This window comes from Camellia sinensis, chromosome 1 (assembly GCF_055761805.1).
Source record: "Camellia sinensis isolate YWXY chromosome 1, ASM5576180v1, whole genome shotgun sequence".
NCBI classification, from domain to species: domain Eukaryota; kingdom Viridiplantae; phylum Streptophyta; class Magnoliopsida; order Ericales; family Theaceae; genus Camellia; species Camellia sinensis.
In genome coordinates, this window is record NC_138961.1 from 207,822,738 (window position 1) to 207,850,585 (window position 27,848).

The 27,848-nt window shown below is 40.1% G+C and overlaps 3 protein-coding genes and 1 long non-coding RNA gene across 4 annotated transcripts; all 4 read left to right on the forward strand.

The window, feature by feature from the left end:
• Positions 1-7,101: 7,101 nt before the first annotated feature.
• Positions 7,102-8,077, forward strand: LOC145790556 (serine/threonine-protein phosphatase 7 long form homolog). Its single transcript, XM_082868646.1, has 3 exons — positions 7,102-7,386; positions 7,486-7,692; positions 7,786-8,077. The coding sequence occupies exons 1-3, from the start codon at positions 7,240-7,242 to the stop codon at positions 7,873-7,875; spliced, it is 444 nt and encodes a 147-aa protein (XP_082724772.1). The 5' UTR covers positions 7,102-7,239; the 3' UTR covers positions 7,876-8,077.
• A 1,054-nt stretch (positions 8,078-9,131) lies between these two features.
• LOC145790559 (uncharacterized) lies at positions 9,132-10,504 on the forward strand. The gene is made up of 3 exons (XR_014329388.1): positions 9,132-9,399; positions 9,576-9,690; positions 10,202-10,504. It is a non-coding gene; the product is annotated as an uncharacterized LOC145790559 (long non-coding RNA).
• Positions 10,505-15,775: 5,271 nt separating this feature from the next.
• Positions 15,776-20,681, forward strand: LOC114291763 (B3 domain-containing protein Os07g0563300-like). The gene is made up of 9 exons (XM_082919203.1): positions 15,776-15,883; positions 16,062-16,160; positions 16,526-16,865; positions 17,004-17,343; positions 17,644-17,740; positions 17,950-18,124; positions 18,590-18,659; positions 18,906-19,040; positions 20,561-20,681. Exons 1-8 carry the CDS (start codon positions 15,776-15,778, stop codon positions 18,934-18,936), a joined length of 1,260 nt encoding a protein of 419 aa, XP_082775329.1. The 3' UTR covers positions 18,937-19,040; positions 20,561-20,681.
• Positions 20,682-23,637: 2,956 nt separating this feature from the next.
• Positions 23,638-24,858, forward strand: LOC145790565 (uncharacterized). Its single transcript, XM_082868652.1, has 2 exons — positions 23,638-24,022; positions 24,280-24,858. Exons 1-2 carry the CDS (start codon positions 23,977-23,979, stop codon positions 24,696-24,698), a joined length of 465 nt encoding a protein of 154 aa, XP_082724778.1. The 5' UTR covers positions 23,638-23,976; the 3' UTR covers positions 24,699-24,858.
• The last annotated feature ends 2,990 nt before the right edge of the window (positions 24,859-27,848 follow it).

Below are 27,848 nucleotides of genomic sequence, written 5' to 3' on the forward strand. Positions count from 1 at the left end.
ATAGAATGCAATTTAACTAACATATACTCAATCAATTCGGTTTCCAATTTCAGTCAGTCAGTTCAGTACTTTAATCAGTTCAATTATCAGTCAGTTATCAGTCATTATCAGTTTCGTTTAACAGTAATCGGTGATTATCGGTAATCAATCGGTCATTAATCAGCAAATAGTATGGGGGTTGTTACAGTCTCCCCTCCTTATAAAGAGTTTAGTCCTCTAAACTCGAGTTACCTTCATTCTGGAAGAAAACAGGATTCAGTGGAAACAGTTCAGGATATCGTTTGGCCATGTCATCTTCCCTTTACCAAGTGGCATACACGCCACCGTGGTTTTGCCAGTCAACTTTCACCAGCGGGATCTCTTTGTTCCTCAGTTTCTTGATCCGTCTGTTTACAATCTGTATAGGCCGTTCCTCGTATGTGTAGTCATCACTCAACACTACGTGGGTAGGCTCTATTACATGGAAGGGATCCCGGAGATAGTCTCTTAACATAGAAATGTGGAAAACATTATGCATGTGTTCCATTTCAAGAGGGAGCGCAACTTGATACGCCACCGGATTAATTTTCTCAATAATCTCATAAGGTCCGACGTATCTCGGTGCTAACTTGCCCTTGACTCCAAAACGAGTCTGGCCTTTCATTGGTGTCACTTTCACAAAAACGTGATCACCCACTTCATACTCTCTGTCCCGTCTTCTGACATCTGCATAACTTTTCTGTCTACTCTGTGCAGTTTTCAATCTTTGCTGTATCAGTTTCACTTTTTCAGTTGTTTCATACACAATCTCGGGCCCAAGCAAAGGCCCATCTCCAATTTCTGCCCAACAAATCGGAGATCTGCATTTTCTGCCATACAATGCCTCGAAAGGCGCCATACCAATACTCGAATGGTAGCTGTTGTTGTAGGCGAATTCAGCCAATGGTAAATGACTTTCCCAGTCTCCCTGAAAATCAAGGACACACATTCTCAGTAAATCCTCCAGAGTTTGGATGGTCCTTTCTGATTGGCCATCTGTCTGAGGATGATAGGCACTACTCAGCCTCAATTCAGTACCCAATGCAGTCTGTAGGCTTTGCCAAAACCTCGATGTAAACTTCGAATCCCTGTCAGAAACAATAGACACAGGCACTCCATGCAGTCTAACAATTTCATCAATATAGATAACAGCCAATTTGTCCGCATTATAAATCGTCTTGACAGGTAAGAAGTGAGCAGATTTAGTCAGTCTATCAACAATAACCCAAATTGAATCCATACCTTTTCTGGAGCGAGGTAACCCAACGATAAAATCCATGGTGATATGCTCCCATTTCCACTCTGGTATGGGTAAGGGTTGCAATAGTCCGGCAGGTCGTTGATGTTCAGCTTTGACCTGTTGGCAATGGAGACATTTGGATACAAAATCGGCAATTTCTTTCTTCATTCCCGGCCACCAGAAATTCTGTTTCAGATCTTGGTACATTTTCGTATTCCCCGGATGGATAGACAATTTCGAATTGTGGCCTTCTTGCAGAACTCTTCTTTTCAGTTCAGTATCATTTGGTACACACAGTCTTTCTTGAAATTTCAGTACATTATTCTCAAATTTGAATCCCGGTCTCGGTTTGGATTCTCTTTCCTCGATGATCTTCTTCAAGAAATCATCCAGTTGCTGTTTTTCTTTAATCTCTTCAATCAGCGCCGGTTAAGCAGAAATAGCAGCTAAGATTCCACCTTGTTCTCTCAAAACAATTTCAATTTCAGATTTTTCAAGGTCACAAAGCAACTCTTTCTGTCCTGTAAGCAAATAGGCTAAGTTTCCAATCGACTTCCGGCTCAATGCATCGGCAACGGTATTGGCTTTTCCCGGATGGTACAGTATCTGTAGGTCATAATCTTTAATCAGTTCTAGCCATCTCCGCTGTCTCATGTTCAGTTCTTTCTGTGTGAAGAAATATTTCAAACTCTTGTGGTCGGTATATACTTCACATGTTACCCCATATAGGTAGTGACGCCAGATTTTCAGTGCAAATACTACTGCAGCAAGTTCCAGATCATGGGTCGGGTAGTTCTTTTCATGTGGTCTCAACTGTCGGGAAGCATAAGCAATAACTCTCCCATTCTGCATTAAAACACACCGCAGACCCTTATGAGAAGCATCACTAAATACAGTATAACCATCCGTACCTGAAGGTAAGGTAAGAACTGGTGCAGTCACTAATCGAGTTTTCAACTCCTGGAAGGCAGATTCCCTTTGGTCAGTCCAGTCAAATGATGTCCCCTTTTGTGTTAACTGCGTCAGTGGTAGGGCAATTTTGGAGAAATCTTTGACAAATCTTCTGTAATATCCAGCCAATCCCAAAAAGCTTCGGACTTCAGTCACATTTGTTGGTCTAGGCCAGTTCACTACAGCTTCAATTTTCTGCGGATCAACAGAAATTCCATTTTTGCTAACAACATGCCCCAAAAACATAACATGGTCAAGCCAAAATTCACATTTAGACAGTTTAGCATACAGTTTCTGTTCTCTTAAGGTTTGCAGGGCAAGTCTCAGATGATGTTCATGCTGTTCTATACTTTTGGAGTAAATCAATATGTCATCGATAAATACAACAATAAAGTCATCAAGGTATGGTTTAAAAATTCTGTTCATGAGGTCCATGAAAGCAGCTGGTGCATTCGTGACTCCAAAAGGCATAACTAAAAATTCGTAATGTCCATACCTCGTTCTAAAAGCAGTTTTATCAATGTCATCTGGTTTAACCTTCAGTTGATGATACCCCGATCGGAGATCGATTTTGGAAAACACTTGTGCACCCTGTAACTGATCAAATAAATCATCAATACGCGGTAATGGGTATTTATTCTTTACAGTTACCTTATTCAGTTCACGGTAGTCAATGCACAGTCTCAGTGAGCCATCTTTCTTCTTGACAAACAAAACAGGAGCACCCCATGGCGAAGTGCTAGGTCTGATGAACTTCTTATCCAGTAGTTCCTGTAGTTGCACTTTCAACTCCTTCAGTTCAGTTGGAGCCATTCGGTAAGGAGCTTTCGAAACTGGCTGTGTTCCGGGAATCACATCCACGGTGAATTCAATCTCCCTATCAATCAAATCCCCTGGCAAATTCTCTGGAAAAACGTCTGGGAATTCTCTGACTATAGGAATACAGTTTATATTAACATTAACATCAGTAGATACAGTCAATACAGAACACAGATATCCTTTACATCCCTTTCTAATCAGTTTAACAGCTTTCACAGACGAAATCAGATACGGAGGAGGTACTACTCCACTCCCATTAAACACAAATTCAGGCAAACTAGGTGGACGAAAAACAACTTGCTTGGTCACACAGTTAATAGTGGCATGATATTTTTGTAACCAATCCATCTCCAATATTACATCAAAATGATCAATGTTCAATGGCAGTAAATCAATAAACAGATGCATATCCCCAACAATGATTTCACATGCGGGGTACATACAAGCACATGTCATGGATCCCCCTACGGGTGATGATACGGCCAGCAGATAGTTCATAGGTTCTAAGGGTCTATTCAATTTTCGTGAAAAAGCATGCGATACATAAGAATGCGTAGACCCCGAATCAATCAATACATATGCATTTTGCGTACAGATAGAGAGGATACCTGACACAACGGTCTCAGTATTTTGCACATCTCCCGGTACTAGTGCGAACACTCGGCCTTGCCTCACAGACTCTTTCCCGGTAGCTTTAGGGTTAGGCTTTGGTGGAGCATTTGATGCTGCGCCGCTGGCTGCAGCTTTGCTATTGCCTTGAGGAGCAGAAGGGCAATCTTTAACCATGTGGCCCATCTTGCCACACCTGTAACAAGCTCCAGATATTCTGTAGCAAACCCCCTTGTACTTCTTGCCACACTCAGGACAGGGTGGTATGAAACCACTCCCTTGGCTGGGGCTAGTTGTCAACCCCGTATTCTGTTTCTTGTTGGCTGGGTTGTGCTTGCCTTTCTTGAATTTGAAACCCTGCCTCTTACCATGCCATTCAGTTGTTGGTGTTTCAGATTGCTTCACCGCTGCAATGTTCGACTCGGCCATCAATGCCCGGTCGAGAACACCCACAAAAGTCGGTAATTTCAAAACATTTATCCGGTCAAGTATTGCCACATTAAGGCCGCCTTCAAATTTCCTGGCCTTCTTATACTCAGTATCCACCATATGCGGTGCATAACGGGCAAGTTCAGTAAATTTGGTTTCATATTCTGCAACGGACATTGTGCCCTGCTTCAGCTGTTCAAATTCAGTCACTTTTCTATCCCTGACACACTGAGGGAAGTACTTTTCGAAGAAGGACTCCTTGAACTGAGCCCAAGTCATAACAGTATTTGTGTCGCGGATCAACATCCACCACCTTCTAGCCTCTTCTTGTAGGGTGAAGGTAGCTAACAACACTTTGTTCGCTTCTGAGCACGGAAACACTTCAAATAGTTTTTCTGTCTCAAGCACCCAAGCTTCAGCCTTTAGCTGTTCCAATCCTCCCTGAAAGGATGGCGGTTTCATCTTGCTGAATTTATGGGTGAGAGCAATAATATCCCCATCATTCACATTCACATTAGGTTCCGGTTGTACCGGAGGAGGAGGAGGAGGAGGTGGGGGCGGTTGGTTCTGTTGTTGTTCAAGTCTAGCAGTTATCAGTTCCATCATTCTTTCCATTCTTTCCATTCTTGCCTCAGTAGATGAGGACTCAGGTTCATTTGCATTGTCCATTTCACTATAAGCAGTTATAACAGTTTTAAACATAAGCAGTCATTTGTTTACCAGTTTAACACATTAGCAGATATTCAGTCATAACATAACCACACACTTATCACGCTCATGAGATGCCCTAATCACTTTTCTAGGACACCCTATAGCTCATTTGGACACGTGTGTGCGGTATAACTCGTGGTAAGTATCGCTCTGATACCACTCTGTCACGACCCAAACCCGGCCCTATGGGTTTAGCACCGTAACCGGCCAGTAATCCGAGATTACCGAAGGCCTGCAGAACAGTAATACAGTAAAACAGAGTACAGGGCCTGGCGGAAGCCAATACAGTAAATAAATAGTGTCCATTGAGCTGTGACATTCTGTATGCAAAAAGGCTTTTCATACATTTATACATAAACAGTACAGAACAGTATACACAATATTTACAATTATTCAGACTAGGGACTCGACCCTATATAACAGTACAGTAACACTCAGTCTATACAGAACAGTAAAACAGTACAGAAGGGGGAATTGTAAAAGACCCCTAAGCCTTAACAGATAGGCTCGGAACCTCGCAGTGAGGCACAAAGGCTGGCTTGACAAAACTGGAGTCTAACCCACGCTCCTAGCTCCGATCTGGTGGCTGAGCACCTACATATATATATAAACAGTGAGCTAAAGCCCAGTGAATAACATAAAGCGTAAAGGGGTTTAGAATGAATGTCCTTACAGTAATGAAAACAGTTCAATTCAATCAGTATTTCAGTTGTTCAGTACAGCAAACAGTCATATGTGGTACATCCATTAGCATAACAGTAACAGTAGGTCTTAAAAGACCGAACAGTAATGATGGCCATCAGTCAGTAAACAGTAGTGGTTCCACGAGGGAACCGACAGAGATCTCTGTGACAGTAACAGTAACAGTAAACAGTAGGTGCTAAGGATGCCACAATACAGTTCAGAATATAGGACATACATTCATTCAGTTAACAGTAATCAGTTCAGAAAACAGTACAGTTCATTTGTTCAGAAGATATTCATTTATGAACATATCTTTACACAATCGTTACTCACAGAGTTCTGGGCTACAGTATGCTAGAGCGTGTCTCTCCAGTCGCCAACCCTACACAGTTCACAGGTTGAACACACTAAGCTACACAGTTGGGAAATATCATAACTAAATTCAATGTATAACAAGTTTCAAAGCTCAATTTATGAATTCAAGCCCCAAAGGTGAGTCAATTAAAACCACATTCAAACCCATTTTCAAGAATAACATTCAAACATGTCATGCAAGAGTTTTAAACCAAATTAAAGCTCCAAAGCTTGTTCAAATGAGCTCATTTCTTCAAAACCAGATGAAAACATGGTCTATAACAACAATATGAGCATGCAAGAGTTTTAAACCAAATTAAAGCTCCAAAGCTTGTTCAAATGAGCTCATTTCTTCAAAACCAGATGAAAACATGGTCTATAACAACAATATGAGCATGCATGTACCAATGTCCATGAAATCAACCTCAAAATGCAACAATACTAACATGCATGCAAGAAATGAGCTTCAATCCACCATTAATGAACCAAATCATGGCTTAGCTCTACAAATGAGGCATGAATCATGCAAGAACTAGCTCAAACACATCCATAAAGGTTGAGTTCTCTTACCTAGAGCCTCAATTACAAGTGTAGGACCACAAAGCAACAATCAACCTTCAATTCTCCAAGTTGTTTAAGCCAAATCTCAAGAACTACACAAACTCTCACTCTCTCTTCCTCAAGGTCGGCTAGAACAAGAGATATGGCTGTTGGGAATGTTCTTCAAGTGTGTACATACAAGGCTCAAGTATGTGTATTGAGTGGGCCACTCATGTGGCAAAATGGTAAATATGGCAAACTCTTTAATTAGCTTATTTTAATCTAATTTAATCATACCTAATCAGTTTTCAGATAAATATACCATAAAATCACATTAATTATGAGGGTCACGGAACATCAATCGGTTTCTAATTCGGCCGCCGATAAGGCCTTCAATTAGCAGTTTAAACATATAAGTATGAACAGATAATCATACAGGCAAACAGATAGAATGCAATTTAACTAACATATACTCAATCAATTCGGTTTCCAATTTCAGTCAGTCAGTTCAGTACTTTAATCAGTTCAATTATCAGTCAGTTATCAGTCATTATCAGTTTCGTTTAACAGTAATCGGTGATTATCGGTAATCAATCGGTCATTAATCAGCAAACAGTATGGGGGTTGTTACACACGCAGTCACAGGAAAAGACCCAGGAAATATGTTGGATGATTTGATAGCACTATGTGTGGAGTTGTTAGGAGCAGCACCTACACAAGAAGACTTCATAGGCTCATCACTTAAGTTGAAATGAATATCTGAGCATTTCCGTCACCTTCCACATGATGCATCCGATGAGACGGTTCATCATTATGCTCGAGCCTATATTTTGTGGCTTATTGGGGGGGTCCTCGTCCCCGATAAGTCACAAAATATAGTCAAGATGATGTTTTTGCCACTACTTAGAGACTTTGACCGTATCCAGGAGTACAGCTGGGGTGGTGCCACATTGGCATGTTTGTATAGTATGTTGTGTCGGGCAACTAAGGCTGATACGAAGGAGATAGCTGGCCCACTAGTATTGTTACAAGTGAGTTGCAATGACTTGTAGTTTTATCTCATATTCTCAATTGCCATGTTTTCTAAATTGCCTACTGTAATAAATTAATAATGGCATCATTCATTGTAGGTTTGGGCGTGGGAGAGATTGAGTAGGATCGCCCCTAGTCGGAAGTCGAACATTGCTGCTGGCGAGCGTCCCATAGGGGAGGGCGACCAGCTGTTACCACCTGGCTCGCGAGCTTGCAGGTGGAGGGTTCCCTTCAGCCATGAGGTGATATCGACTAATGTCGGTGTCATCTTCCGGGACCAGTTCGACCGCATGGTGGAGGGGGAGGTTTGTAATTTGTTCATGTGAATTTACCCATTTTTTTGTTTGTCAACCTCCGTTGTACGAATAGATCTCTAAATTATTGCATTGCTATTGCAGTTCATATGGGAGCCTTACGGGACGGAGGATGACATCATAGCCAACTTCCCATCGTATTGCACTGTTGGTCGAGACATATGGATGGCGTGAGTGCCACTTATATGCTTCGATATCATTGACTGGCATCTTCCCGACCGGGTGCTTAGACAATTTGGGCGAGTTCAGAGTGTGCCTGATCGCTTTGACGCCCACTTGGCTATGCATTTTAGGGATAGGCGTGGCAAAATGGGCATTGATTGGGCAAACGAATACCAGTCATTTATTGGTGAGTGGAACAACAGACGTAACACCATTGTCCATGCCGAGAGGAGCAATGAAGTGCTTACATCTTCGGACCCATACATGTTATGGTTTCGCCGCCATACACGTCTAGTGCTTAGTAATCCGAGTGACATTGCTGCCTTCGGATACCGAGGCATCGGGGGCAGTTTAGAGGGATTGGTAAGTTATTTATATTCTCCAAAACAACATTTGCTTAAGTTTGTATATGTTTGTTATTTGGCATTGATGGTTATGTAACACAGCTACCATTACATTACAGGTTCGTAGAGTTGCGAGGGCATATCACATGGCAGACGCTGCCCATATTACACGCGATGCTAGAGAAAAATCGGATGCCATTGGGAGTTATTGTACGATGGTTTGCAACAGGCACACCGACGTGACCGACTAGATTTCGGCCACTTTGGCGAGGATCCTTATATGGGGGTAGATATTACAGTGCCATCAATGCCGCCCCCGAATATGCCATCCACTGAGCCATCGACATCAATGCCTCCACCGCATCCTACCGCACGCCATGCACATCAATCGGACTATTTCGATATGGAACACTTTGGTGAGGGACCTTCCATGGTCTTGTCCCCTCATGGTCCATCTACAGCAATGCATACACCGCAGACTTCCCCACCTGAATGTACCAATTACACATCCCAGTTTGCCCCTGAGGTAGATCCTCTAATGTCTGAACATACTTCCACACACCATGGCCATATATTGGACCCCTCCTGGTCACCACCCCCATATAGGACAGCAGTTGGTACCCCGGTGACTCCCTTAGCACCACTGTCTACTGCATGTCTGTCTACTATGATTCCCTCTGTATCGACATTGACCGCACCCGACCCTTTGACCATACCATCATCTCCTACCCCACCATCATCTCCTACACCACATATATCCTTCACCTACCATGTTGATCCATTCATTACCCATGACTTCCACATTGACGGGGAGGGGGAGGGCCAGGTCCATGCACCTACCAGAGGGACACGTAGGGGTAGAGGTTGTGGCGGCCGTCGTGGTGTAAGTAGAGGCCGAGGGCGAGGGCGAGGGAGAGGGCGACGCCAAGCAATAGACCATGACAATAATGCAGCGGATGATGGCGCTTCACCGCTTAGTGCCGTATGTGAAGGTGTGCCAGAGGTGGTATCAAATGATTGTACTGCAGCCATTGGTGATGTGCAGCCAGCTTCTATAGAAGCGGGCGAGGGAGTCGTACGTGCGGCAGTGCAAGATATACTGAGAGTATATAGTAAGAGACCCAGGAGACAAACCCATGGAAGGGGTTGTGGAACAGGGGGAAAATTAGGACATTAGGAACAACCAGCATTGGTAAGTATATTCAAACATTATGTTCAGGTGGTGTTTTCACGTGGATTAGTCTACATTGTTTAAGTTGTGACTTATTATATAGTTCTGGCTTTTGGCTTATCTTATCTTGTAATTGTCGCTTATTTTATAAGATTCTAGATGCTGATGCTGCTGCTATTTTTGTTACTGTTTTGAAGGAAGGGGTAGCTGGTTGCTGTGTTGCTGGTTGCTGGTTGCTTGCTGCTTCTTCATTCTGGTTGCTGCCGACTGTGTGTTGCTACTGCTGGCTTGGATCAGTGAGCTGATAATTGGGTATGAATTTTATGGTCTTAAAATAGCTTTGGATGTGTCAAGGTCTTAATAATTGGTCTTAAAATAGTTGATAATTGGCTACTGCTTCTTCATTTGTAGATTGATCAAGGTCTTAATAATTGATCTAGGCTAACATTGTTCACTAGCAAAATGGGCATATGAAGTTGCAAAGTTAGACATAATTTTTAAAATCTTCTCCAGAGGCTTTTAGAAGTTCAAACCATTCTGACGACATGATTTGGCAACAGATAAACCTGTGACATAACTTGGAAAAAAACAAAACTTAATCAAATTAACTATAGAAAGCTCATTAACTTTTGAATTTTTTGCACACCTCATAGTTGATGGTGAGGAGGTTTAAGTTTAAAAAGTAGTAAGTAATAACTAATTGTTAGTATGTACCCATTTCAATTGCATATTGGTCCCTTGATCTCTGGTTTTTTCCTTTGTAGCCCTTTTGTTTCATATCTGCAGGTGACTGATTACCTCATTTTTTTGGGGTCTTTTATAGCTTCTTGCTTCATCCCCCACTGCAAAGTCTCTACGTCTACAGTATAATTCCACAGAACCAAATTCAGTAGATGAAGAAGGTTAACCCACAAACGCTGGTTAGCATCCTTCCTGTGGAAACCAATTCCCTCAACAAAGAAAGTTGCTGGCTCAAAATCCCACCAGTGGTGATTGAGAACTAGGTCTGTAGTAGAAAATAGAAATTGTACAAAACCTCAGTTTGAACCATTTTATACTTTTTATGCGAAACACTTAATGACAACGAGGATGATAGTGAGAACTGCACTGGATGTTGGCAAATGATATCCTCTTGCCTCCTTTGTAATGGGAACAGGTGGCAGAGGACACCACTTGCGAATTACATGTGTTGGTGAACATAGGTGTAGACGTCCCCGAACGCCCCGGGAGGAACGAGCTCCCGTTCCGTTCATTTTGGGGTCACTACAGCTCAGGACTCTCAAATTTGTCACGGTTCTAAGTCTGAACCAAAGAGTCCAAATCCGGCAAATCGTTTTGAGAAAAACAGATTTTTGAAAGAAGTGCCAAACATGGACTGCTTTGCCAGATACAGAGTCGCCACCTAAATGTTTTTTAAATGGGAAATTTAGGAAACCCTGACTCGGTGCCAAAGGCCACGTGTCCGTCATCACCAAAGTTGCCTCGGCTCGGGAACTTGGGTACGATTGGGGAAGGTCACTTCGTGAGCACCCCCGCTCGCCCGGTCAGAGACCGGCCTCTACTAACCATGATATCTATTTTTGAAAACATTGTATGTTCTTATTCCGGTTATTAGCCTAGGTTACTATGTGATGCACACAGCATATAAGTATAGATTGAGTTGCCTGAATTGGAATAAAACATTTCATGTTTGTTTATTTGAAAGTGGTTTGATGGTGCTACCCGCAAGTAGGCTAAGACGTGGATTTGCCACCCTCGGGTGGGCTTAGAAAACATGATTTTGCCACTATCTAGTGGGCTTAACACACACATTTGATGAATTATTCCAATTCAAATAACTCAACCTTCACCCACAGGCATTTAGGCAGTTATATCACATTAGCAATTAGCCTCATGGTAAGCATGCTATTCATGGCAGTCACTCACACGCATGCAAGGATGCTAAAACATAAAACTCACCGAGTACTCCAAGCCAAAACAGAAGCTCATTAGAAATCATGCATGATCCTAAATACACAGAAATGCCTAATGCAACACATGCAAAAATGCAACTATAGCAGGCTCGGCTATTCTAAACGTGGCATATGGAATGCTACAGCTAACATGTATTCAATTTGAAATTGAAAATACAATGCAGTTAGTATGATGCGCCGAGCCCGGTGCATGCAAAACAGATGAATGAATGCAAACATGCTATCATACTGTATGCTAATTGAAATATGCCCTAATCTAACCATCATAAGCGGATAAATAAAAGGGAGAAAGACGTGGGGTTGGAAGACATACATCACACTCACGCACACTTATTACAGTTATGCCCTCGCGCAGAGGGTCTGAATAAATAATACAGTCCCGAATAAAAGAATATTATAGTCCAAATATTACAGTCCGAATAATATACAAATTCTTTAATTAATTTACAAATTAACTCAGAAAGCTGTAAAACTGGCGTGCAAGCCAGGGACTGCCTTGCTTCTATGGATGATGTATGTCCGGGTTGTCTTGCGCGGAAATCCACCGGGATGCCCCAATTAGCCTCTGTTTAGCAGTTATTCTTGGAAAGCGTGCCAAGCTCTGAAAAGTTGCTGATTCTTCATTTTGCTGCAACAGATAGCAGGAAAGGGGCATAGCAATGTATTTTCACAGATATATGCATGCCTCGATCCTCGTGCCACCAATCACGCATATCGATGCATGATGGCAGAGGGGTCGAAATGTGCAATTCAATATAGGATGAATACACATGAAAACACAGCTAAAACCTAACTCCATCATGGGTAATCCGGAGTGTCGGTGACTTGGAATTAAGACACGTTCCGTCACTCGGAGTACGAAATGTACCTCGTTTCCCGTGCCCGGGCTAACTCTTATCCCGAACACGATGCAATATGCATGACATGCATGAGATGCGACTAAGGTACAATCCTAACATACACAATGCTATGGAATGACATGCCTCGAAATACGTGCACACGAGCACGCAAACTGAGGCGATGGCAGAATGCGATCTAAGATACAACCTAGCATGCACTATGCTGTAAAAATGAGGTGCCTCGAAATACGTGCACACGGGCACGCAAACTGAGGAAATGACAGAATGCAATGTAATATGGCTAAAATGGCATGGAAAATGTAACATGGACTTATACTAATATGAGAGAGCCTCAGCCACACTCACATGAGAAGCCGGTAGGTAAAAATGAAGTGCCTCGAAATGCGTGCACACAGGCACGCAAACCGAGGCAATGGCATACGCAATGCGAATGGCATGAAAACATGATATGGGCTTATACCAACATGAATGAGCCTCAGCCACACTCATATAGGATGCCGGTGAATGAAAACAAAGTGCCTCGAAATGCGTGCACACGGGCACGCAAGCCGAGGCGATGATAGAATGCGATGCAATGACATGGAAGCATGATATGGGCTTATACCAACATGAGAGAGCCTCAGCCACACTCATATAGGATGCCGAAGGATGAAAATGAGGTGCCTCGAAATGCGTGCACACGGGCACGCAAACCGAGGCGATGATAGAATGCGATGCAAATGACATATGAATGGAAAGCAATCATTCTAATAGAATTTCAGCAATGAAATATAGGGTAAAACAGTCCCGAAATGAGGCGAAATGACACTAAATGCATGGAATTGTCCCGAAATGCGAATTTAGGCACCCGAAATGGCCTATAGCTATGCCAAACATGCACAATATGGACATGTAATGCAAAGACAGAAGCTAGGAAGTCCCAAAAAAGGCACTTTCACAGTTATAAACATGGCCAAACAGCAAGCATAGGTAGGGCAAAAATGGCATGCAAGAATAGGGGCCAAGAGAGGGGTAATGAAGCAAGTGATATAAGCAAAATCTAAACTGAAAAATTTCCTTCTACAACATTGAAGAGGGACCAAAAATATGAATGTTTACAGTATATGGCAAACCTCAAATCAATATACAAACATGCTAAAAAAAGGCACAAGATTGAGGCTCAAAAGGTGCTATAACATGAAGTATACAAAATAATCACCAAAAAGAAAAAAAATGTTAATGAAACATGAATTATAGGCCAAAATAAGACTATCTATAGAACTGTAAAATGGCCAAAAACAAAAGCATGGGGGGCTGCCATAGCATGCAAAAATGGGGACCAAATAAGGGATATAACTACAAGTGGCACATGGAGGCATCAAATGGTGAGGGGCCCTTCAACAATGTTGAAGAAGGGCCCAAAATAAGCACATTCACAGATTACATCATGCTCAAAAACAGATTTCTCATGGGCCAAAAGTAGCATGCAAGATTATGACATATAAGAGGATTAATGAAGCAAGTGGATCATGGAGGGCTCAAACAGGGTTGAGCCCTTAATGAAAAGTGAAAATGAGCTCAAAAGAGGGCCACTTTCAGTTAGGGCCGGAGCTTGAAACAAAAAGCATATAGGGCTTATAAATGGATCAAGAAAAAGGGTCAAAAGAGGAGAAATGCCACTCACCCTTGAAGACTAAAGCTTTTGTTGCTTCTTGGACCAATTTGCAGCTCTTTTAGCCTTTGAGAAGCTCTCCTTGTTGCTGGAAATGAAGTGGTGATGGTAGAGCTTGGTGGTGATGAAGAACACAAGGTATAGGACTTAAGGTTTTTTAGGAAAATGAGAAGGATGGAGGGAGATATGGATCTTGAGGCTTGAAGAACAAATTTTCTAACCCTCATAACAAACAATGGCAGCTGGTTATAAGGACCAAAAGGAGGGTGTAAAGGTTGGAGAAAAGGAGGCAAGCTTTCTCCCACAAAATATCCCCCGGATTGGGATATTTTCTGGGGGAAAGGGCTACACAGCTGTAAAGTTCCTGGCACAAGGAAAATGGCCGGCTGGTTTTTGGGCTTGAAAGTGGCCGGCCGGCCACCCCCCTTAGCCGGCCAGCTAGGGGTCAAAAGGGTCAACTTGAAATAGTGGCCGGCCACCACATATTGGTGGCCTCCCAGGTCTCCTCTTCACAACCCTGTGGTTCGAATTTGGAAATTCTAAAACAGGAGAGAGAACAAGCCAATTTTAGGAGGGGTTCAAAAGGGTCAAAAGGAATTAATGGCCGGCCATAAACTTTTAGGGTCCTCCCATGTGTGTACAACACAAATATGTGGTTCAAAGTTCAAGAAAGTGGCCCAAGGGTGTTCAACATTGGCTCGGAAGGAGGGGTTCAAAAGGGTCAAGGAGCATTAGTGGCCGGCCATGAACTTTTAGGGTCCTCCCATGTGTGTACATCACAAATATGTGGTTTGGGTTTGAAGAAAATGGCTCCAAGGTGTTCAACATTGGCCCGGAAGTGCGAAAAATGGGCGTCGGAGGGCGCCAGAGGAGTAAAAAACTGGTTGCTGCAACAATTGCTGGCCTCCCACCCTTTTACGGCCTTCCTAGTGATAAAACAGAGGCACCTGCCAAAAATGAACGAAAATCGATGCGAAATGAATGCTCGGGGGCCAAAACACGCAGTTAGGGATCCCGAAAATGAGCTGCTAAGCACCGAAAGTGGCGTTCGACCACGAAGTGGGTTTCTCAGACCCCAGTGTCCCTTGAAAGGGAGAAAATAAGATGTATGCCAAAAATTAGAGCAAACGGAGATGGTTAGGCGGTCCCGAACCGAGGCACACGGCCAACGGTCCCGAAAAACCGGAAACCGGGCTCCGAAATGGGCAAAATGGCCTACGGCCACCAAATGTAGCCCACGGCCACTGAGAGATGGTCTACGGGACCTCTCCCTCCCCTCGGGAAAAGAAACAGAGAAAATCGAGTCTGGTTCGCAAACTGAGACAAGGCACAGAAGAGGGTTCGGAAATCCGGAGGCGGGGCTCGCAGCCAAGACTCTGAAACTTCTGAACGAGCACGATATGCAACGTCACCGAGTGCTCAATCGGTGATGTCTGAGTCTTAAGGTCGGTCAAAAATGGGGTGTCTACAATAGGGGAGTGATATTGCTTACACTGTCCTTAATACTCTCAACTTTTTTAATGAGTGTGTATTTTTTTTTTCTCTGGCAGTATTATATATGTGAAAAGTATTCTCAAAACTTTTACAGTTAATATCAACGTCAAATCTAGTACACATTATATTGTGGCTGAGTATGGTGGTTTGATGATATATTTTTATTTACCAAAATGATTGCTCTCGAATGTGTAATGATTTGATATTCATATTTACCAGAATTCATCACTCTTCACCTTCTTTTCCTTCCTTTCCCCATGGGGAAGGTGCTAATATTAGTTTGCATCCAATTCAAAACTACCATATCCCTCAATTAAATGTTCCATACTTGTGTTATCTTAACAGTCTGGGATGTTTCAAAGATCATTTTATATGTGTTTTACATGTATCCATTTCTCTCTTTTTTTTACTTTGAGGTAATGACTATAGTTTTTCATGGCTCTAGTTTGGCTTATGAGGAGGGAAAGTTCTGTGAGACTTTCCACTTGGATGCTTCTGGTTGGAGGTGCTGCGAGTCTTGTGGGAAGGTAAGTGAAGATTTTATTTTTCCTGGCTAGTTTGGTTGATTCACGTGCTTTCTTCTGTAGAGTTGACATGAGATTAGGTGAATTGTGTCTTCCTAGGACTTTTTTAAAAATTTTAATTCTTTCTTGTCATATGGTAATTTATTGCAAATCTTTTAATGTTATTTTTTTTTCTCTGCAGCAAATTCATTGTGGATGCATCGTGTCATTCCATATGTTTGTACTGTTGTATGCTGGAGGAATTGAGTGCATAACGTGTGCAAGAAAAAGTTTCATTTTGGTGAGTTTTCTACATTTTTTTTAATGATTATTTATTATTATTTATTTAATTTTTGCGACCACTGGGTTATCAGTAATGCCATATTAGTGAAACTTGCCAGGCAAATTCCATGTATTAATGCTGATTCTCTACTATGGGTTGAATTGTTTTGATATCCTTTTACTAGTTAGTTACTGCAACTAAAACTGAGCTTATCATATGATTGATTCAAATTATGGATGGGCACGGGGTGGGACCAGGTCTAGTGTCTTTTCTCTCTTAAGGATTATCTAGCAGCCTGCTTCAACTGTCACATAATAATATTATGCTCCTCTGCGTCTACAAAAAAATCATGTTACAGTACAATATCTTATCGCATGTTTCAGACACCAAATCCTGCCTGGCCTCCACCTTCTCTCTTCCTTCCTGTAATGCCTGAAAGAATTAAAGACCTCTCTACCAAAGCTTGGCGTCAGATGGCTGGATCAGGTCCAGTGCCATGGCGGCAAGCACCCAGTTTATTCAGTTCTTCGGCTGCCCAATCTGACTTGCAACCAAGGATGCCTTTTGAAGTTCACATACCAAGTGGCATTGATAGACTTGTTAGCAGTGAGCGACCATCTGCCTCTTCTTTGGAGAAGAAGAAAGTAGATGATTCATCTGCAAGATTAATGAATGGTACCCTGAAGCTTGGTACATCCGAAACACTTGAAAATGGGAATGCAGGTATTGATCTTTTCCTACCTATATATGATCCAATGAATGAAAGTTTATTACTTGCTATGCTCCTCCTACATCCAGGGGAAAGTTTTCTAATATTCACCGTGAGTCGTTGGTTATCTTGATGTGGGCATTTTGTTGCAGGAATCAACTGTGGTGAGCAAGCTAATCCATGTGTAAATGTTCCTCAGAAATTGACCTTCTCAAAAAATGACACTTCTGGTTCACACTATAGTTTGGCTGTATCTTCTGTGCCACCAAATGTTGCAAATGATCAAACAAAGGCTTCTGGCACTCATGCACCACGACCAACTCCTCCACCGCTAATTGGGAAGCAGTTCTGTGGGCATGATGGAGCCGACTCCTCTGGGGAAACTCAGATACGAAATAGAAGGCCTCGAGGTGATGCCCGATCACGAAATCAGTTACTTCCCCGGTACTGGCCCAGGATAACTGATCAAGAGCTCCAGCAAATCTCTGGAGAGTATCCTATTGTTCTACATGGTGCTGTGTTTAAGATTTTATGATATGTTTACCCAATGATATTGGTATTTAAGATTATAGTTGTAGAAGCAGGTTGTTCTGAATTCAGATTTCCTGTATGCAAAATCTTTGAAGTTTAATTTTTTGGTTTTCACAGAACATGCTAAAGTTTATTTTTATTTTTATTTGGTGAAAAGGCTATTTTAATGTGCAATTAAACAATCTAGTTTCTTGTTATCCTAAATTTTTCTAATTTGTAATTAAGCAGTTTAGCACCTTATTAACCTTAACCACATGTAAGTTCAAATTCTGTAATTACTCCTTTATTTGAGAAGATGTTAAGTGCCAGTGATGCAGGGAGGATAGGGCGCTTAGTGCTTCCAAAAAAATGCGCAGAGGTGAGTTTTCATGCTTAATTTAATGGGTAGTGTTTGATAACCTAATTTAGCACTACTAAATGTATTAAGTGAAAATCAATTAAGCCCGTTTGATAAATACATAAAAAAAAATGTTTATTCAAATAAAACTGGATAAATAAATTCGGATGGTAACATTTTCTAGCTTTTAAACATTCCTGATATAGTTGTGTATTCTTACTGTGAAACAGGCTTACTTTCCGCCAATTTCTCAGCCAGATGGTTTGCCTCTCAAAGTCCAGGATTCAAAAGGGAAGGAATGGATGTTTCAATTCCGATTTTGGCCCAACAATAACAGCAGAATGTATGTTCTAGAGGGGGTCACTCCTTGTATACAGTCAATGCAGTTGCAAGCTGGTGACGTAGGTAACTTTCTGACATTGTTAAATGCTAGAAAAACAACCCTTTGGGAGATTCCAACCTTTGCTTTAGTTGAATGGTTCCCTTCCATGTAGCTCAGAGTGATGCTTTTAGGTTGAGATGAATGTTGTAACATATTACTATCACGGTCCTTTTGGTTGAGACCTCGCTTACTGTTGTTCCTTATTCATCCCTGCCTTTTCATCTTTGGAGTATTTTGTCTGCATGGTTTGATATTGCTTGAATATCTTTCATAATTTATTGTTTATCTCTGTTCACTGATGAAAAGAATTGTTAATGCCTATCTTGATCATTTAGTGACGTAGCATAAAAGTTATGCTTGTGCATTTTGGTGGTTTTTCAATTGCTGTCTCTTCACTTCAACTTCCCTCTCCTAAGTGGCCCATGGAAGTGTTTGATTGAATTTATAGTGAGTTATTTCTGTGCTGAAGTTTGATTTTATTTCTTCAGTAACATTTAGTCGAATAGAGAGCAAAACTGTCCACAATGCCAAAACCATGAAGGTTGCTCTGTCCTGCAGGTAATTTTGTTGTAGGTATCTCAAGGTTGCTCTGTCGATTAAATAAGTTGGTTAGAGTTTGCCAGCATTGGCCTTGTGAATTTGCAGCATGGCTTATGCAAAAATTACATTTCTATCATTAAGTTAATTGAACTCTTTTTTGTAATCAGTAAAAAATCAATTTAGCTTCTTCGTGCTTCCTGTTTTACTGCTCAAGTATTGCTTAATATTTCCCTTCTTTCTTTGTTTGTTTCTTTCTTTGTGCAGCTTGGAACATTTTTGGCTGGGGCATTATTAGCAGAAACAAATTTCCGAACACAGATTGAAGCTGATATAAGGCCATTTAGAGGCTTGCTGCTTGGGTTATTTTTTGTTACTACTGGCACTTCCATTGACATGCAGGTAGTTCCATGCTTTTATCCCATGTGTTGTGTTTTAATTATGGTGCACTGTTTCATATTCATTCCTTGGGTACAAGGTTAGGGTGATGATTTCGTAGAGTGAGGTTTTGGAGATGAAATGTCAACTGTTTGGAGGGTGTTAGCAGTCACATATGAAAAATAATTCAGTTGTTTCTTGTGGAAAAGAAATTTTTGGGAATTTTACCTAAATTCCTTAGATGTCATCAGTCATAACGTAAAATGAAGGAATTTAGGGTTGAGATTTAGGAGGAAGAAGAAGAAGAAGTTTTATATATTGAAATAAGCATTAACCTCAACTTTACATCAGTCAAATATATATACAAAACCCTAACATGGCAATATGACCATCGTACCCTCAACTTAGGTAAATATTAACAATAGAACAAAAGAACAAAATTTAACTTCCGAACCAAAGATGGGAATCATTTATCTACTTAACCTATCCTTTGATATTTTTGTACTCGGAACTACTTTTACTCATATATGCTCTTTCTGATTTGTAAAACTTTACAACAGACGGAACTACTGTATGGATGTCACGGTCACCTTCCCCATCATAAATACGAGCTGTGACAACAGACGGAATTTAATAAGCCCGTGTAGGTTGGGAGTTGAGCCGAAAACGCGTTGAACTTAACCGAAAAAGGGCGTTAAAGGGGCAAAAATATGAAACAGCCCCCGAACTACCATATGGATGTCACGGTCATCTTCCCCATCATAAATAGGAGCTGTGACAATAGACGGAATTTAATTAGTCCGTGTAGGTTGGGAGTTAGAGCTGAAAACGCGTTAAACTTAACCAAAAAAGGGCGTTAAGAGAGCGACAATACAAAACAGCCCCTGAACCACCGTTCGGATGTCACGGCCACCTTCCCCATGATAAATAGGACCTGTGACAATAGACGGATTGTAATTAGCACGTGTAGGTTGGGAGTTAGAGCCGAAAACGCCTTAAACTTAACCGAAAATTGGCGTTAAAGGGGCGAAACTGCGAAACAGCCCCCGAACCACGTTACGGATGTCACGGCTACATTGCCTGTGACAAATAGGACCTGTGACAACAGACGAAATGTAATTAGCACGAGCAGGTTGGGAGTTAGAGCTGAAAATGCATTAAACTTAATCGAAAAATGGCGTTAAGGGTGCGAACAAGCAAAAAGGGCGTTAACTGTGTGAAAAAGCTAATTGATAAACTCACTTTGTTGTTGTATAATTGATATTGTGTGTTCTATCCTCATAAATCAGTATTTGCCTATTTTAGTTGAAATAACAATATGTTAAGCTGAAAGGAATCATTGACTGATTTTTATTAATATAGTCTTGGTATATCAATTGGTATATTCGTTGTGTTATTCATCTAAAATCATCTGAGTTAGTTATCTAATTTTTTCCTTCTCCATAAGCTAACTCGACTTGTTAAATAAATTTAACCATATTCTGTTTAAAAAAAAAATCAAGCTCTGCATTTTTTATTACTTACCTCACTGGTTTTTGTTGCAGATTGATAATGTTGGCATGGATACAGTGATGTTTTTGGGCCAGATTGATGATGTTTGCATGGGCGCAATTTACATTATATATATTTTTTTTATGGAAAACATGTACAGCTGATATGTTTTGTTATTAAGTTTTTTTTTTTTTTTTTAGTTTGAATTGTAATTGTTGGTTCGGATAGTATATGTATTTGTTAGATTATACTATATTTATGGATTCTTATTTTCTTTGATATGTACGGTTAATAGTTAAGTTGTGTATATGATTGAAAATTGAATGCTACAGGCTGTGGAGAAATATTTTTATTGAATGGTTGAGAATTGAATGAATGAATGGATGGATGAATAATTTTGTATATGCACAGGTTACATGTGACAAATAATTGTATGAAATAATTTTGAATGAATAATTGAATGAAATAATTTTGTATATGCACAGGTTACAGGTGAGAAATAATTTTGGATGAATAATTGAATGAATGAATGGTTGTGGAGAAATAATTTTGTTAATGTGGTTCTTATATGAATTCACCTTCTGTAGGTTCTACTTACTACCACAATGATTCTGCCTTGCCTATGACCACAGTGGCCCTGACAGATAATTGTTTGAAGGGAAAGACCATATGTCAAATTTTAGGGTTTAATGTTAAGGGCTGGTGTGGACGGCTTGTGTTTTCACCATCTCAATGCCTGATATTTCCTGCTCCTAAGCCTTTCTTTTGTTGTAAGTATGAATATACACTTCAGTTAGCTTTTTCTTCATGTCTGGCAACCAAGTTTCAAATTTATTTTGCATTTCTTCTCAGGTGTTGTCCCTGCATTTCATCCCATTTTTGTCCCTCAAGATGTCGACACATTTGATGTTGAAGCAGCAAACATTGCAATGCCGAGTCTGTCACCTGCCCAATCTAACAAATAATCTTTGCTTACTCCTCTTGGTCAGCCTTTAGGTTCTTCTCTTTCGGGGCCATCAGGTCTCAGCCCTCCTCCTAAAATTTTACACGGAAACACCATGACAAATTCAATTGTTGAGGTATTCAAGCAGGCTGCAGTGTGCCTTCAGCATGATCTTCTCAATGTTTTGAAGTCCAAGGATTTTCATGATCATGAGTCTATGATCCTAGAGGCCTGTTTCATTTTTTGTTAGATGCTCTGTTTGTTGATTCTCAACCCTTTAAAGAACAAGCGGAGGAATTTATTGGTTGTGCAGCATAACTTGATGAAGTAGAATTGTCTATTAACAATTTTGTGTATAATGATAAAGGCTTGTTCCTTTCTTTATGGTTGCACCTCTTATTTATCTTGAGCTCTTTTATTCTGGTTTTTATGTTGAGCAGTGACTTTCAAATCCTTTGTAAGACCAATCCAATCCAATCCGATCTCTCATTTCCAATTCCAAATTCAAACTTTTTTTGAATTCTCAGATCATACCAGGAATTACAAGAGGAAGAGGAAATCAGCCTTGAGAAAACATTGCTATATATAGCACATGCAATTTGAAGTCCGATTTAATAGGGTTTTTGTTTTGAGTAGTTGTTGTTAAGGGTAGTTTATATTTTATTGAACTAGTAGGGTTAAGTGTGTTGGATTGAAGAAGTTTTGTTAGGCTGAATAGAGAAAATTAGGGTTAGGGTTTATGATGGAAGATTGATTGATAATGGTGCGGCTGTTGGGATTGATTGGCCAATTTCCCTGTTTGGGGCATTTTGAATATTTTAGTCCGACTTCTAGGTTGTATGTTGTGTCATATCTTCGTTACTGGAGTGTAAGACAATGTTGTTGTTCATCTAGCGTACGGATGTATTTCAACTATTTGTTATATGAACCTGAAGTTTATGAAATAACTACATCTATAAGTACACAAATCCATTCATTGAACTATTTGTAGAATTACAAGAATTATTCAAAAACAATTGAAATATCTCCTTTCATTGATAACATAGAGAATAAGCATTACAAATTCATTACAAGATAAATGATTTGGTCATTCATCCAAACAATTTCATTCATTATCATCATCATCTGACATCTCAACATCAGATTCATACATAACATCCATGCTCCAGGCGAAGTACTGGTGTGCATCATCCATTAACCCATCTTCGGCACGCTCATTTGCGGTCTTCATTAGTGAGGACCTTTGCAAACGTTGGGTCATGCGATTAACTTCGTCGCGGATACGATGCAATGCCCTTTGCAACAACTGTGGAGTGTCAGTTGGCATACGCATGGCTAACCGGCGAGGAAATTTAATATTAACTTCACGACATAACTCAACGAGAACGTTTGCTCGAGTTATGCAAAATTCCCACTCAGCTCTCATGGTATTGATGGTGGCACGCGAGTAACGCAAATTTAGATTTAATGGGTATTGAAATTCATCTCCATCTGCAACCCAATAGCGACCCATTGCTGAATATAGATCAACCATCGTATATCTCATGATGATATCGCTCGAAATAGCTGTAAAACTTTTGTTGTGGTATGATGCGATATTTATACCATATATATATACATGGTAGGTGTATGTATGAAATTATTGTAAACAACTATGCATCAGAGTTGTCATGTCAACTTTTATGACCTGAAGAACTATGAATCAACTTGATAGGAGTTGTCACTTCGACTTTTATGAATTGCATAATTTATTGCTATTTCAAAACAAAAAGTAAAAAATTTGTGAAAAATTATTTCAAAAAATTAATAGAGCGAGTGCAAAAAATTAATAGAGCATTTCCTGTTCGATCACATGCATGCCACTGGCCTTATACAGTGCATTCGGATGCCAGGACTCCACTGTTGTCAAGTCATGAACGAATCTAAGGCATGTAGCATCGGCTGTTGTGCCGCAGATGGTGTCAGCCTGGCTACTGTAAAAATGTAACTTTACCTTCTTTCAAAGGCAAGTTGAAAATTAAGAGGTTGTTTGGGATGATCTAAATAAGTGTATTTTTTGTTTTCTTACAATATGTTTCTACAATATATTTTTCTACCCATTGTTCAAACCACTTTTTCTACAATTTTTTTTTACTTTTATGAATTTATTAATTTTTTTAAATATTTTACAAGCAAAATTTGTTTACTTTTTAGGTGTATTGAAATATTTATTAATTTATTGTTATTTTGTTCTGACACCCCCTCAAAATTTTTATGAATTGCATAATTCACATGGACACAGTAGGTATGGTACGATAATAAATTGTACTTCGGCGCAGTGATACGTCCAACATTTCTTAGTGATGCTCGACAGTGGCTTGAACAGGCGTAATAATTTGGATGCTTTATTTTTTCCTCAGATGCTATGTGACTTTGTGCAGCGATGCAGTGATGTATCTGACTTTGTGCAGTGATACAGTGATGCATGTGACTTTGTGCAGTGATGCATGTGACTTTGTGCAGTGATGCATAGATGCATGTCACTTGATGCATATGATTTTATCTGACAACCACGTCCGTGACTACATCACAGGTACACTTCATCACGAGTACTCAGGATTGCATGAAATGCATAACATGTCATAATATCACGGGTATCACTTCTTCTATAGTGCCCCAGCATGCATTATCGTCACTAGATCATCTCTAGTTAACCCTCACTATGATGTCTATAAATACCGATACCCTTAGTATGGTGTTTGTTCAAGTCATAACAATAGTAATATATATCTACAATTACTATTATTATTTGTTTGTTCATTTTATGAACAATGTCTTCAAGAGGTGCAGGAAGTTCACGCCAACAAAGAAATCAGAAAGTGTGGCTGCTACCTCCATTTACTTATGACTACAAGAGCGAAAAGTACTCGAGTCCGAAGGATTATTATGCTGGTATCCGAGCAGAATGGGCGTTTAGGGTAACAGAGCAAGAAGGATTGTTTAATGATCTACGTAACTTTGGGGCACCGGTACCTCATCGTCGTTCATTAACCATGGCTAGACGAAATGTGAGTGACTATGAAAAAGCAGTTAGCAGAATTAAGAAGGAGAGCAACAGAATGTTGATGCGGAGATGTCGACATTTCATGCTTCAGCTAGCCATCGAAATGGCAGAAGCAAGCAACAGAGATTTGACAGTGATTGAGCGAAATAATGTCTTAAACAATGAAAAATATCTCTCTGACTACTACATGTCAGATGAGGAATGAGAAATCAAACACCTTTATCTTTCATATATGTTTGTATGTTCTCTCGTATCTTCGTTACTGGAGTGTAAGACAATGTTGTTGTTCATCTAACGTACGGATGTATTTCAAGTATTTGTTTTATGAACCTAAAGTTTATGAAATAACTACATTTATAACTGCACATTTATTAGTTCATGACTTTCTTTAATAAATTGCAATAAGTTAATGAATGTTCTGAATTAATGAATGGATTAATGTATGTTGAATTATGTGAATACTTAAAACACATAAAACAGAACACGTAGTTCATGACTTTGGTTTTCTCTATTTTTTCCCCGATTTATTTTTATTACAATGGCAACTCATCTTTTATTGATATATGTGGGATTCTCAATTCAGAAAGTCACATTGCAACAGTGAATTCATTGATTTACCTTACAGTGAGCATGCCCTTATTTTGTCCGTATATGCAGATGGATTGTCAAGTCATGTGACTTGGTGCACAGGCTTTGGTTTTCTCGATTTTTTACTCGATTTTTTGATTACAGTGACAACTCATCTTTTATTGATATATGTGGGATTCTCAATTCAGAAAGTCACATGGCAATAGTGAATTCACTGATTTAACTTACAGTGACCATGCATTTATTTTGTCCGTATATGCAGATGGATTGTCAAGTCATGTGACTTGGTGCACAGGATTGGGTTTTCTCGATTTTTGCCTCGATTTTTTTTTATTACAGTGGCAACTCATCTTTTATTGATATATGTGGGATTCTCAATTCAGAAAGTCACATGGCAACAGTGAATTCACTGATTTACCTTACAGTGAGCATGCCCTTATTTTGTCCGTATATGCAGATGGATTGTCAAGTCATGTGACTTGGTGCACAGGCTTTGGTTTTCTCGATTTTTTACTCGATTTTTTGATTACAGTGACAACTCATCTTTTATTGATATATGTGAGATTCTCAATTCAGAAAGTCACATGGCAACAGTGAATTCACTAATTTACCTTACAGTGAGCATGCCCTTATTTTGTCCGTATATGCAGATGGATTGTCAAGTCATGTGACTTGGTGCACAGGCTTTGGTCTTCTCTATTTTTTCCTCGATTTATTTTTATTACAATGGCAACTCATCTTTTATTGATATATGCGGGATTCTCAATTCAAAAAGTCACATGGCAACAGTGAATTCACTGATTTACCTTACAGTGAGCATGCCCTTATTTTGTCCGTATATGCAGATGGATTGTCAAGTCATGTGACTTGGTGCACAGGATTGGGTTTTCTCGATTTTTGCCTCGATTTTTTTTTATTACAGTGGCAACTCATCTTTTATTGATATATATGGGATTCTCAATTCAGAAAGTCACATGGCAACAGTGAATTCACTGATTTACCTTACAGTGAGCATGCCCTTATTTTGTCTGTATATGCAGATGGATTGTCAAGTCATGTGACTTGGTACACAGGCTTTGATTTTCTGGATTTTTTCCTCGATTTTTTTTATTACAATGGCAACTCATCTTTTATTGATATATGTAGGATTCTCAATTCAGAAAGTCACATGGCAACAGTGAATTCACTGATTTACCATACAGTGACCATGCCTTTATTTTGTCCGTATATGCAGATGGATTGTCAAGTCATGTGACTTGGTGCACAGGATTTGGTTTTCTCGATTTTTTCCTCGATTTTTTTTAATTACAGTGGCAACTCATCTTTTATTGATATATGTGGGATTCTCAATTCAAAAAGTCACATGGCAACAGTGAATTCACTGATTTACCTTACAGTGAGCACGCATTTATTTTGTTCGTATATGCAGATGGATTGTCAAGTCATGTGAGTTGATGCACAGGCTTTGGTTTGCTCAATTTTTTGATTATAGTGACAACTCATCTCTTATTGATATATGTGAGATTCTGAATTCAGAAAGTCACATGGCAACAGTGAATTCACTGATTTACCTTACAGTGAGCGTGCCCTTATTTTGTCCGTATATGCAGATGGATTGTTAAGTCACGTGACTTGGTGTACAGGTTTTGGTTTTCTCGATTTTTTGTTCAATTTTTTTATTACAGTGACAACTCATCTCTTATTAATATATGTGGGATTCTCAAATCAGAAAGTCACATGGCAACAGTGAATTCACTGATTTACCTTACAGTGAGCATACCCTTACTTTGTCAGTATATGCAGATGCATTGTCAAGTCACATGACTTGGCACACAATATTTGATTTAGTCTGTTTTTCCATTCTAGTGACAACTCATACCTTGTTCGTATATGTGGGACTGCCATGCAGAGGCATATTCCTAAAGCCGTTCATAACCAACTATATAAACAACTAAAGGTGAAGACACAACCTTACAACTTATTTCGCCCTACGAAATTATCATTCATTTGTTTTAAAAAATTAGCATGGCTACATGGTTCATGGGAGGGAGTGGGAGTCGCAGAGGTGGTAGGAACTTGCAAAGGGGTGAAAGTTCACGACGAGGAGAGGGAAGGGGAAGTGGCGATGCTGAAGATGAACCACCATTTCCTTTCTTGGATGCCTCTTGTGCTTATCATGATAGGTTTGGGAAGCGACATTTTGTCATGCCCAAGTACTATCGAGATCCATGTGGTTTGGTGGAGGATTCATCAGAAAATCAAACAGGATATGGTTATGCAAAGGCTAGACTTCTTAAGTGGCCCGCACTATTTATAGAGCGAGTGCAAAACGAAAGATTATGTCGGGAAAGACGACTGAAGGTGCCAAAAGCACGTTCTGTTGAGATCCAAAAGGAAGATCCTGATAATGTTGATCGACTATGTCAAACACTACAACGTGAGATTTCTCAAATGGGTCGTAGATTGGCCCGCGATATGCAGCTACTCATACTTAAGAAGGATGCCCAGAAGAACAAAACAGAACCAAATGTTGCGGCTATCAAGGGTATCATGGAGGATCCTGAACTTGTCTCTGACGCTGAGCTTTCGGATTGTTCAGACTCTGAGCCACCTGCCGATTTAAGCGCGAATTAGGTGTTAATGTCTACACTTCGGCAATATAACAACTTGCATTAATATGTAATGTCTGTGTTAGACTAAGTGTTTCCCTAATGAGTTTGTCAGATTGTCTACCTAATATTTGTCTGTCTAACTATTATGTTTATGT